The 13,130-nt window shown below is 46.7% G+C and overlaps 1 protein-coding gene across 1 annotated transcript in view; it reads right to left on the bottom strand.

The window, feature by feature from the left end:
- The window catches only part of pomca (proopiomelanocortin a), a 37,136-nt gene extending 24,472 nt beyond the window's left edge, over positions 1-12,664 (bottom strand). Inside the window, exons 1-2 of the mRNA XM_072580180.1 lie at positions 12,553-12,664; positions 4,918-5,073 (exon numbers count right to left, since the gene is read on the bottom strand). Coding sequence (XP_072436281.1) covers positions 4,918-5,046 — 129 coding nt within the window. The 5' untranslated portion in view covers positions 5,047-5,073; positions 12,553-12,664. The remainder of the gene's footprint in view (positions 1-4,917; positions 5,074-12,552) is intronic.
- Between the last annotated feature and the right edge of the window lie 466 nt (positions 12,665-13,130).

The raw sequence follows: 13,130 nt of genomic DNA on the forward strand, positions 1-13,130 counted from the left end.
CAGTATGGAAACAGGCCCTTCGGCCCAACAAATCCACACCAACCCTCCATAGAGTAACCTTTCCCGACCCATTCCCCTACCCTATATTTACCCATAGCTAATGCACCTAACACTATGGGCAATTTAACATGACCAATTCACCTGACCTGTGAGAGGAAACCCAAGCAGACACAGGGAGAATGTGCAAACTCCACACAGACAGTCGCTGGAGGTGGGAATCGAACCTGGGTCCCTGGGACTTTGAGGAAGCAGTGCTAACCACTGAACCACCATGCTGCCCCAAAACTATTGTTTGAGTACTTTAGATTTGTCAGTTTTTGTCCAATGTGTGCAGGATAGTTTCCTGACACAGTATGTAGACAGGCCAACAAGGGGTGAAGCCATATTGGATTTGGTATTGGGGAATGAACCTGGCCAAGTGTTAGATTTGGAGGTAGGTGAGCACTTTAGTGATATTGACCACAATTCAGTTATGTTTAGTTTAGCGATGGGAAGGGATAGGTATATACTGCAAAGCAAGAGTTATTGCTGCGAGCAAGGTAATTATGATGTGATTAGGCAAGATTTAGGATGCATAGGATGGGGAAGGAAACTGCAGGGGATGGGCACAATTGAAATGTGGAGCTTATTCAAGGAACAGCTACTGCGTGTCCTTGATTAGTATGTACCTGTCAGGCAGGAAGGAAGTGGTCGTGCAAGGGAACTCTAAAGAAGCTGTATCTCTTGTCAAGAGGAAGAAGAAGGCTTATGTTAGGATGGGACATGAAGGCCCAGTTAGGGCACTTGAGAGTTACAAGTTAGCCAGGAAGGACCTAAAGAGAGAGCTAATAAGAGCCAGGAGGGACATGAGAAGTCATTGGCAGATAGAATCAAGGAAAACCCTAAAGCTTTCTATAGGTATGTCAGGAATAAAATAATGACTAGACAAAGATTACAGCCAATCAAGGACAGCAATGGGAAGTTGTGTGTGGAGTCTGAGGAGATAGGGGAAGCATTAAATGAATATTTTTCATCAGTAATTACAATGGATAAAGACAATGCTGTTGAGGAGAATACTGAGATACAGGCTACTAGACTAGATGGGATTGAGGTTCATAAGGAGGAGGTGTTAGCAATTCTGGAAAGTGTGAAAATAGGTAATTACCCTGGGCCAGATGGGATTTATCCTAGGATTCTCTGGGAAGCCATGGAGGAGATTACAGAGTTTTGGCTTTGATCTTTATAGAACATAGAACATAGAACATAGAAGAATACAGCGCAGTACAGGCCCTTCGGCCCTCGATGTTGCGCCGATCAAAGCCCACCTAACCTACACTAACCCACTATCCTTCATATACCTATCCAATGCCCGCTTAAATACCCATAAAGAGGGAGAGTCCACTACTGCTACTGGCAGGGCATTCCATGAACTTACGACTCGCTGAGTGAAGAACCTACCCCTAACATCAGTCCTATATCTACCCCCCCTTAATTTAAAGCTATGCCCCCTTGTAATAGCTGACTCCATACGTGGAAAAAGGTTCTCACTGTCAACCCTATCTAACCCCCTAATCATCTTGTACACCTCTATCAAATCACCCCTAAACCTTCTTTTCTCCAAAGAAAACAACCCCAAGTGCCTCAGCCTTTCCTCATAGGATCTTCCTACCATACCAGGCAACATCCTGGTAAACCTCCTCTGCACCCGTTCCAGTGCCTCCACATCCTTCCTATAGTATGGTGACCAAAACTGCACTCAATATTCCAGATGCGGCCGCACCAGAGTCTTATACAACTGCAGCATGACCTCAGGACTCCGGAACTCAATTCCTCTACCAATAAAAGCCAGTACGCCATATGCCTTCTTCACTGCACTATTTACCTGGGTGGCAACTTTCAGAGATCTGTGTACATGGACACCAAGATCCCTCTGCTCTTCCACACTACCAAGTAGTCTACCATTACCCCAGTAATCCATCTTTTTATTACTCTTACTAAAGTGAATCACTTCACACTTAGCTACATTGAACTCCATTTGCCACCTTTCTGCCCAGCTCTGCAGCTTCTCTATATCCCGCTGTAACCTGCCATATCCTTCCTCACTGTCTACAACTCCTCCGACTTTCGTATCATCCGCAAACTTGCTCACCCAACCTTCTAACCCTTCCTCCAGGTCATTTATAAAAATGACAAACAGCAATGGTCCCAAAACAGATCCTTGCGGAACACCGCTAGTGACGGCACTCCAAGATGAACCTTTGCCATCAACTACTACCCTCTGTCTTCTTCCAGAGAGCCAATTCCTAATCCAAACCTCCAACTCACCCTCAATGCCATATCTCTGTATTTTCTGCAGTAGCCTACCATGGGGGACCTTATCAAACGCCATTGTCTACCTTATGTTGCCATTGTCTACAGGAATAGTGCCAGAAGACTGGAGGATAGCAAATGTTGTCCCCTTGTTCAAGAAGGGGAGTAGAGACAATCCTGGAAATTATACACCAGTGAGCCTTACTTCAGTTGTGGGTAAAGTGTTGGAAAAAGTGATAAGAGATAGGATTTATAGTCATCTAGAGAAGAATAAGTTGGTTATAGGTAGTCAACATGGTTTTGTGAAGGGTAAGTCGTGCCTCACAAACCTTATTGAGTTCTTTGAGAAGGTGACTAAACAGGTGGATGAGGGTAAAGTGGTTAATGTGCTGTATATGGATTTCAGTAAGGCATTTGATAACGTTCCCCATGGTAGGCTATTGCACAAAATATGGACGCACGGGATTGAGGGTGATTTAGCAGTTTGAATCAGAAATTGGCTAGCTGATAGAAGACAGAGGGTGGTAGTTGATGGGAAATGTTCATCCTGGAGGTCAGCTAGTGGTGTTCTGCAAGGATCTATTTTAGTGCCACTGCTGTTGGTCATTTTTATAAATGACCAAGATGAGAGGGTAGGGAGATGAGTTAGTAAATTTGCGGATGACACTAGGGTTGATGGAGTTGTGGATGGTGCTGAAGGATGTTGCAGGTTACAGAGGGACATCGATAAGCTGCAGAGCTGCGCTGAGAGGTGGCAAATAGAGTTTAATGTGGAAAAGTGTGAGATGATTCACTTTGGAAGGAGCAACAAGAATAGTGTACTGGGCTAATGGTAAGAATTGCAGTATAAATGAGCAGAGAGATCTCGGTGTCCAGGTACATAGATCCTTGAAAGTTGTTATCCAGGTTGATAGGGTTGTTAAGAAGGCATATGCTGTGTTAACACTTATTGGTAGAGGGATTGAGTTTCGGAACCATGAGATCATGCTGCAGCTGTACAAGACACTGGTGCGGCCACATTTGGAATATTGCGTACAGTGCTGATCACCACATTATAGGAAGGATGTGACAGCTTTCGCAAATATTCAGAGGAGATTAACTAGGATATTGCCTGGTATGGAGGGAAGATCTTATGAGGAAAGGTTGAGGGACTTGAGGCTGTTTTCGTTAGAGAGAAGAAGGTTGAGAGGGGACTTAATTGAGACATATCAGAAAATCAGAGGGTTAGCCAGCATGGACCGTGAGAGCCTTTTTCCTCAGATGGTGATGGTTAGCATGGGGGACATAGCTTCAAACTGAGGAGTTATAGATATAGGACAGATGTCAGAGGTAGTTTACTCAGAGAGTAATAAGTGTGTGGAACACTCTGCCTGCAACAATAGTAGACTTGCCAACTTTAAGGACATTTAAATGGTCATTGGATAGACGTATGGATGAAAATGGAATAGTGTAGGGTAGATGGGCTTCAGATTGGTTCCACATTTCAGTGCACCATCAAACGCCAAAGGGCGTATACTGCACTGTCATGTTCTACGTTCAATGTTCTGTGTTCTATATATGGAATGGTCTGCCAGAGAAAATGGTTGAGGCAGGTACAATAGCAACATATTTTTTTAAATTTGGATCGGTACATGGCTGGAAAAAGGTCTAGTGGGATATGGCCAAAATGCAACAACGGGAACTAACTGAGTGGACACAATGGTCAGCATGGACTAGTTTGGGCCGAAAGACCAGTTTCCATGCTATAATAATCGATGGTTCTATGACTCTTACCAATTTTTATAGATACACCATAGAAAGCATCCTATCCTAACGCATTATAGCTTGGTTTGGCAAGACTGCAAGAAACTACAGAGTTGCATCATGCAAACCAACCTTCCATCAGCTTGCTTTTTCTCCATGGAGGCTGCCTGACCCGCTGTGATCTCCAGCATTTTTTATACCTAGAACATTACCTAGCTCTCTGGATTAATAGTCTGGTGATAATATTACGAGGCCACCACCCTAACCACAATCAATGGGTGAGGCCATTAAGTGATTTCCACATGATGATCATGTTAAATTCATGCTGTTGCCAATGAAAGGGCCAATGCAGGTCAACAAACTCGAGGGTGAAAGGTAAGTGGTTATATTTAGATACTTGGTTAGAGACAAAAAAAGGCGCAGATGCAGAAGTCCAAAGTAGACAAGTAGGAAGCTGGAAGGAGACAGCAAGCCAGGCAGCATCAAGAGGTGGAGAAGTCGACATTCCTGAATAAGGGTTATACCTGAAACATTGATTTCTCCACCTCTTGATGCTGCCTTACTTGCTGTGTTCTTTCAGCCTCCTGCTTGTCTACTTTAGATATTTGGCAGCAGAATTTTAAATGGGCAGAATGTGTGAGTTGAAAACTTGCATGAGGATTTCCACTATAGATGAGCTGGTAATGGGCAATGTTTTTATGATGATGACAATAAGTAGCCCAGAGCTCAGCTGGATGTTAAATAGAACTGAAAGGTGCTAAACAACGTTGTTCAGTCAGTGACCAGAATAATACTCAGGTCAAGAATGAAGACAATGACTTCAGTATCTTCAATGGTAATTGCAGTGAGTGATTGTGTGAGTATTTTAGTTGGATTCTTGCTTACCATCACTTTTGGAGTTGAAAACAGCTTCTTACACTTGCTTTGGTCCCAGCAATCCCCCAGCTGGCCAGATGTCAGAGTCCACAACATGCTGAACATCACCAGGATACTTCTCCATGTTGACTGCTGCATGATAGTCAGGTCTCAGGATCAGAAATCCTTTCCAGCAAAGAAAACAGAAAACTACATTAGACAGAAACCCTTCCCCAGAACACTGTGCCCCATTCTACAGACCCATCTGTCTATTGTGTTCAGTTCTGCTCAGCCACTGAAGGAGACTTAACTATGATGGGCAGACCTGAGGGAATCCCTGAAAGTCAGAGTCTGAGTTATGGGAAATGGCAGTTAGCTCATTTGGCTAAGAGTTAACTGAAGAATGACTCTTAATACATAGATCCAATCCCTGTCCTGACTGAGGTAAGGGCCTATATTTTGGGGGCTGTATTCTTGCCATATCCCATTGCGACATAACAGCATGAACTACGTGATGTAACCCTGAGTAAATGGCAATGGCAGAGAAAGCCCTATCCTGATCAGCCACACTCTACCCAAGTGGAGTCTTCTTGCCTCTGGAATCATTTGAAAGCGGCCCACATCCTTCATCCACTTTGATTAAATGCTATCCATAGCTTTAAAATCCCTGACAGCTTAGATATTCCCCACAGCGATGGCCAGAGAAAGAGAGTGGGACTTTTCGCTCTGGGAGATGACCACATGAAGGTAAATATGATGGTTAAAACTCCAATTTAATGTGGATATTCATTTAAGTAAAAATAAATGGCAGAAAAAGACTAATCGAAGAGGAATAAACCGCCAGATAGAGTGAATGCAGATGCTGTAGAATCTTTGAAATACATCTTTGGTTTCTCTAGTTGGGGTGGGGTGCCAGGGTCTGTGGATGGATTAATGGCCTTTCTGACCTTTAATTATCATGATCTCATCTATCTCTAGCTTTCCTTTTCTCTCTCTCTCTTTCTCTAACTCTCCATGTTTCTCTCTGTCTCTTCCCTTGTCTTCCTCTCCATCTCTCCTTGTTTTACTCTGCATGAGCTCTCCATGTTTTTCTCACTCTCTCTCCAGTTCTCTGAAACTCTCTCAAGTCACAATCTCCTTTTCTCCAGCTTTCTCACCCGCTTTGCATCTTTCCTTGTCCTGCTCTCTGCCTCTCTTTGCATGACCCCTCAATGTCTCTCTCTCTCTCGCTCTTGCTCTCTCTCTTTCTTTCTCTCTGTCTCTCTCTCCCCTGATTCTCAATCTCTCTTTCTCCAGCTTGCACACTCTCAGTTATCTGTGTCTCTCTGGATATTTCTCCCCAGCTTCCCTTCACTTTCTCTCTCTCTGCAGCTCTGCATGTCTCTCTCTCTGTCCAGTTCCTTTAATTTTTCTCTATGTATCCCTTTGTCTTTTTCTCCCTCTCTGCAGCACTCCTCGTCCTTCTCTCTGTCTCTTTTTACATGAGCTCTCCATGTCTCTCTCTCGTTCTCCACGTGCAATCTCTCTTTCTCCAATTCGATCTCTTCAGCTATTCTTAGCTTTCTGGAAATCTCTCTCCATTAAAATAGAAACAAAGAAGATAGGAGCAGGAGTAGGACATTTGGCTCCTTGAGCCTGCTCCACCATTCACTATGATGCAAGATGATCATTGAAGCTCAATCACCACAAGTGCCACATCTATCTCCTTCTTAAAAACGCTAAATATTTTGGTGTTAACCACTTTCTCTGGCAATGAATTCCACTCTCTGAGTGAAGAAATTTCTCCTCTCAGTCCTGAAAGTTTTGCCCCTTATCCTAAATGATGACCACTGGTTCTGGATTCACTAACATCAGGAACATCCTTCCTGCATGTAACCTGTCCATAATATTTATAAAATATACGTAAGTGATTTAGATGAGGGAACTAAATGTGTTATCTCCAAGTTTGCAAATGATACAAAGCAAGGTGGGAGGATGTTGAGGTGTTGCAGTGTGATTGGACAGGCTGGGGGAATGGCCTAGATTCAGGATAATGTTGACAAATGTGAGGTTATACACTTTAAAAGCAAAAAAGGAAGACTGGTTTATATCTGAATGGTGATAGATTGAGAAAGGGGGAAGTGCAATGAGACAAAAAACAAAGAACTCAGAGCAAAGCACAATACAGCACAGGAACAGGCCCTTTGGCCCTCCAAGCCTGCAGTGACACATTTTGCCCTTCCATACTAAAACTACCTTCACTTATAGGATCCGTATCCCTCTATTCCCTTCCTATTGGTGTATTCCAGGTGCTTCTTGAATGCTACTAATATGTCTGCTGACACCATCTCCCCTGGCAGCGTGCTATACCTATCCTTCATTCTTGTAGAAACGTGCCGCTCCTGAACTTTTATCAACTACCGTATGAAATATTCCCACATGTCTAATGCGGATTTACTCTCAAACAATTGACTCCAATTAAAATTCTCCAGTTCCTACTTAATATGGTTGTAGCTTGCCTTCCTCCAATTTAACACATTTACCCAAGGACTGCTGTTATCCTTATCCATGAGTATCTTAAAGCCAACTGTACTCTCTACTCTCAAAATGCTCCCCCGCTGGAACTTCACTCACCTGGCTGGGCTCATTTCCTAAAACCCCTTCCCTTGCTGGACAGTTTATATACTGGAAGAAAGTGGGGACTGCAGATGCTGGAGATCAGAATTGAAAAATGTGGCGTTGGAAAAGCACAGCAGGTCAGGCAGCATCCATATGTTTACGTACTGTGTCAAGAAACCCTCCTGAATAGTCATTACAAATTCTGCCCCATTCCAAACCCCTAGCACAAAGTGAATCCCAGTCAATAAGTGGGAACTTAATATCATCCACCACAATAATCTTGCTGTTTTTACATCTTTCCAAAATCTGTCTGCATATTCTCTCCTCTATTCTCTCCTGGCTGTTTGGAAGCCTGTAGTATACTCAAGTATTATAATTTTACCTTTCCTATTCCTGAGTTCTACCCATATTGTCTCACTGCACGGGTCCTCTGATATATCCTCTGTCAGTATAGCTGTAAGATAATCCTTTACCAGTAATGCAACTCTCCGACTCCCTTTTACATCCCTTTCTATCACATCTGAGACATTTAAATCCTGGAGGATTCAGCTGCCAGTTCTGTACCTCTTTCAGAATCTGCACACCCACTGCTTTTCCTGTTTGAGTTCAACTATGTCTGGACATCAAACTGCATCTGTGAAAAATGAATAAACAGCAAAACTCTCAGCTGACCTTGGAGGAACCTGTGTGGGAGAGCTCACAGCACAGGAACAGATAAGTGCATCGTTTTTAAATGTAACCTTACTGTATATCTACAATAGCGAATAGAGTGGGTTCTTTTTTATTATATTTTTATTGAGATATGTCTCTTGATTAAATTTTTAAAATAACCTATAGAGGTTTGTAAAATCATGAGGGAGCAAGGTCTTTTCCCTCGGGTGGGGGAGTCCAAAACTAGAGGGCAAAGAGTTAGGGTGAGATGGGAAAGATTTAAAAGGCAACTTTTTCACAGAGGTGAATGTATGGAATGAGCTTCCAGAGGAAGTGGTGGAGGCTGGTACAATTACAATAACTAAAGGGCAGCTGGATGGGTATATGAATAGGAAGGGTTTAGAGGGATATGGGCCAAGTGCTGGCAAATGGGACTAGATTACATTAGGATATCTGGTCGGCATGGACAGGTTGGACTGAAGGGTCTATTTCCGTGCTGCACATCTCTATGACTCTAAGTCTCCTTAATCACAATAATATCATAGTTTCAAGTACTAACCAAACTCTAAGTTCATCTATGTTGCCTATTATACATTTCACATTGAAACACATGTTTTTCTGACACCTCCCCTGCTGTTTTCAGCAGCATTTCCTGCCTGTTCTTGTTCTTAGTAATGTTTACCTTGGTTTCTACCTCTGCATCTACTGCTCTACTGCTCTGGTTCCCATTCCCCTGCCACACTAGTTTAAGCCCTCCCCAACCACTCTACCAAGTACCCCCCTCAAGATTATCAGTCCCAGTCCTGCCCAGGTGTAGAGGTCCCACCTCCCCCAGAACCGGTTCAATGTGCCACATACCTGAAGCCCTCCCCTCACACCATCGTTTCAGCCACATGTTCATCCTATATATATTGCTGATTCTCCTCTGACTAGCTTATGGCAGTAATCCTGAGATAACGGCATTTGAGGTCCACATTTCAAGGGTCTCATCCTTTTAGGATCTCATCCTTTTTAACCAATGTCATTAGTACCAACATGTACCATAATCGCTGGTTGTTCATCCTCCCCCTTCAGAATGTCTCGCGACTGCCCCAAGCCATCCAGAACCTAAGCACAAGGAAGGCAACACACCATCCTGGACTCGTTTGCAGACACAGAAATGACTATCCACTTCCCTTATGATTGAATCCCCTACAACTATACCATGTGCATACTGATTTCACCCTCACCCTGCAGTAGAGCCAACCATGGTGCAAGAGTTTGCCTGTTACTGTTATCCCCGAGATGCCATTCCCCTCGACAGTAACCAAAACGGTATGTGTGTTTTGCAGGGAAATAACCACAGGAGATTCCTGTACTGCCTGCGTAGCCCTCCTGCTCTGCCTGGGGATCACCCATTCCCTTCCAGTGGAGTCTGAGTCTGCAGTATGACCACCTCACTATCTGCAATACTCTCCACCTCAGAAATGTTGCTCAATGTCCCCAGATGCTGCTGCAACTCCGAAACTCGGGCGTCTAGGAACTGCAGCTGAATGCACATCTTATACACATGCAGCTGCCCAGCCCAGTTATTGTGCCCAGCTTCCCACATACAGACAGACAAGCAGACTATGGTTTGGGGGTCTCCTAATATATCTTACACCTTAATACTAATTAATCGGTAAAACATTAACTATATTTAAAAATATATTGGACAGCAGTGTGTGGGGTGTGGAGTGTAGGAGAGACTGGACAGTAGAGTGGGGGGGAAGGAGAGACGGGACAGGAGGGTGTGAGGTGTGGGGTATAGGAGAGATGGGACGGCAGGGTGTGGGGTGTAGGAGAGAGGGGACAGGAGGGTGTGGGGTGTAGGAGAGACTGGACAGTGGGGTGTGGGGTGTAGAGAGACTGGACGGGAGGGTGTGGGGTATAGGGGAGACTGGACAGGAGGGTGTGGGGTATAGGGGAGACTGGACAGGAGGGTGTGGGGTATAGGGGAGACTGGACAGGAGGGTGTGGGGTATAGGGGAGACTGGACAGGAGGGTGTGGGGTGTGGGGTATAGGGGAGACTGGACAGGAGGGTGTGGGGTGTAGAGAGACTGGACAGGAGGGTGTGGGGTGTAGAGAGACTGGACAGGAGGGTGTGGGGTGTAGAGAGACTGGACAGGAGGGTGTGGGGTGTAGAGAGACTGGACAGTGGGGTGTGGGGTGTAGAGAGACTGGACAGTGGGGTGTGGGGTGTAGAGAGACTGGACAGGAGGGTGTGGGGTGTAGAGAGACTGGACGGGAGGGTGTGGGGTGTGGGGTGTAGAGAGACTGGACAGGAGGGTGTGGGGTGTAGAGAGACTGGACAGGAGGGTGTGGGGTGTAGAGAGACTGGACAGTGGGGTGTGGGGTGTAGAGAGACTGGACAGGAGGGTGTGGGTTGTAGAGAGACTGGACAGGAGGGTGTGGGGTGTAGAGAGACTGGACAGGAGGGTGTGGGGTGTAGAGAGACTGGACAGGAGGGTGTGGGGTGTGGGGTGTAGAGAGACTGGACAGGAGGGTGTGGGGTGTAGAGAGACTGGACAGGAGGGTGTGGGGTGTAGAGAGACTGGACAGGAGGGTGTGGGGTGTGGGGTGTAGAGAGACTGGACAGGAGGGTGTGGGGTGTAGAGAGACTGGACAGTGGGGTGTGGGGTGTAGAGAGACTGGACAGGAGGGTGTGGGGTGTAGAGAGACTGGACAGTGGGGTGTGGGGTGTAGAGAGACTGGACAGGAGGGTGTGGGGTGTGGGGTGTAGAGAGACTGGACAGGAGGGTGTGGGGTGTAGAGAGACTGGACAGTGGGGTGTGGGGTGTAGAGAGACTGGACAGGAGGGTGTGGGGTGTAGAGAGACTGGACAGTGGGGTGTGGGGTGTAGAGAGACTGGACAGGAGGGTGTGGGGTGTAGAGAGACTGGACAGTGGGGTGTGGGGTGTAGAGAGACTGGACAGGAGGGTGTGGGGTGTAGAGAGACTGGACAGGAGGGTGTGGGGTGTGGGGTGTAGAGAGACTGGACAGGAGGGTGTGGGGTGTAGAGAGACTGGGCAGTGGGGTGTGGGGTGTAGAGAGACTGGACAGGAGGGTGTGGGGTGTAGAGAGACTGGACAGTGGGGTGTGGGGTGTGGGGTATAGGGGAGACTGGACAGTGGGGTGTGGGGTGTAGAGAGACTGGACAGTGGGGTGTGGGGTGTAGAGAGATTGGACAGTGGGGTGTGGGGTGTAGAGAGACTGGACAGTGGGGTGTGGGGTGTAGAGAGACTGGACAGGAGGGTGTGGGGTGTGGGGTGTAGAGAGACTGGACAGGAGGGTGTGGGGTGTGGGGTATAGGGGAGACTGGACAGGAGGGTGTGGGGTGTAGAGAGACTGGACAGTGGGGTGTGGGGTGTAGAGAGACTGGACAGGAGGGTGTGGGGTGTGGGGTATAGGGGAGACTGGACAGGAGGGTGTGGGGTGTAGAGAGACTGGACAGTGGGGTGTGGGGTGTGGGGTATAGGGGAGACTGGACAGTGGGGTGTGGGGTGTAGAGAGACTGGACAGTGGGGTGTGGGGTGTAGAGAGACTGGACAGTGGGGTGTGGGGTGTAGAGAGACTGGACAGGAGGGTGTGGGGTGTGGGGTATAGGGGAGACTGGACAGGAGGGTGTGGGGTGTGGGGTGTAGAGAGACTGGACAGGAGGGTGTGGGGTGTGGGGTATAGGGGAGACTGGACAGGAGGGTGTGGGGTGTAGAGAGACTGGACAGTGGGGTGTGGGGTGTAGAGAGACTGGACAGGAGGGTGTGGGGTGTGGGGTATAGGGGAGACTGGACAGGAGGGTGTGGGGTGTGGGGTATAGGGGAGACTGGACAGGAGGGTGTGGGGTGTGGGGTGTAGAGAGACTGGACAGCAGGGTGTGGGGTGCAGAGAGACTGGACAGTGGGGTGTGGGGTGTGGGGTGTAGAGAGACTGGACAGTGGGGTGTGGGGTGCAGAGAGACTGGACAGTGGGGTGTGGGGTGTGGGGTGTAGAGAGACTGGACAGTGGGGTGTGGGGTGTGGGGTGTAGAGAGACTGGACGGGAGGGTGTGGGGTGTAGAGAGACTGGACAGTGGGGTGTGGGGTGCAGAGAGACTGGACAGTGGGGTGTGGGGTGTAGAGAGACTGGACAGTGGGGTGTGGGGTGTAGAGAGACTGGACAGTGGGGTGTGGGGTGTAGAGAGACTGGACAGCAGTCTGGGACAGTGCGGCAGTATTGGTGAGATAAGTCAGTACAGGAATATCTGGATGATCTTACAAATGTCCAGGACTTATGCAATAAATGCTGATACATAAGAGACCTGTAAGAATTTCAGAGTATTTAAGCTAGTCACTATTAAACAAGTAACCAATTTCTTCCCCCATTATGAATAAATACATGCTAAGTCCCGATTCCCTTACCTGTTCTGGTTGTGAAGAGACTTCTAGCGGAAGCTCTGTCCCTCTATCTGCTCCAACTGCAACTCTCTGCCTTTTTATACCATTCTTCTTATTTGTACTTCAAAGAAACGCGTCATCACGATTAAATCAACCTTTTCAAGGACAATAATTGTAGGAAATCTGAAACAGCTAGCACTCCAAAGGAATCAGAGCTTTTAACAGACATTGCATGTGTAAACAGAACCTTTTTCCACTGGTTACACAGTGCAGGGGATTAGCACCTCTCCACACAGGAAATTTCACAGCATCCTCTCAAAACCTAACACTTTTCAAAAACTTCATTGGTCACTGATGACACCGTTTTTAATTTACAAACCTTTCCTCTCAATGAAACGCTGATTTTAAGCTTCAGTGTGCATTTACACAGAAACGTTTCAACAGATCAACATCAAATTAGCTGGACAATTAGAGGCAGTGTGAACACATGCTCACATCTCCTGTCTTTTTGTCTGTGATTTTCTCCGGTGACAGCGCAACAGGCCACCTGTCCTCCTCACTTACTGGAACTAAATTGTTTTCCATCTCACAATAATCTATAA

This window comes from Chiloscyllium punctatum, chromosome 11 (assembly GCF_047496795.1).
Source record: "Chiloscyllium punctatum isolate Juve2018m chromosome 11, sChiPun1.3, whole genome shotgun sequence".
Lineage (NCBI taxonomy): Eukaryota > Metazoa > Chordata > Chondrichthyes > Orectolobiformes > Hemiscylliidae > Chiloscyllium > Chiloscyllium punctatum.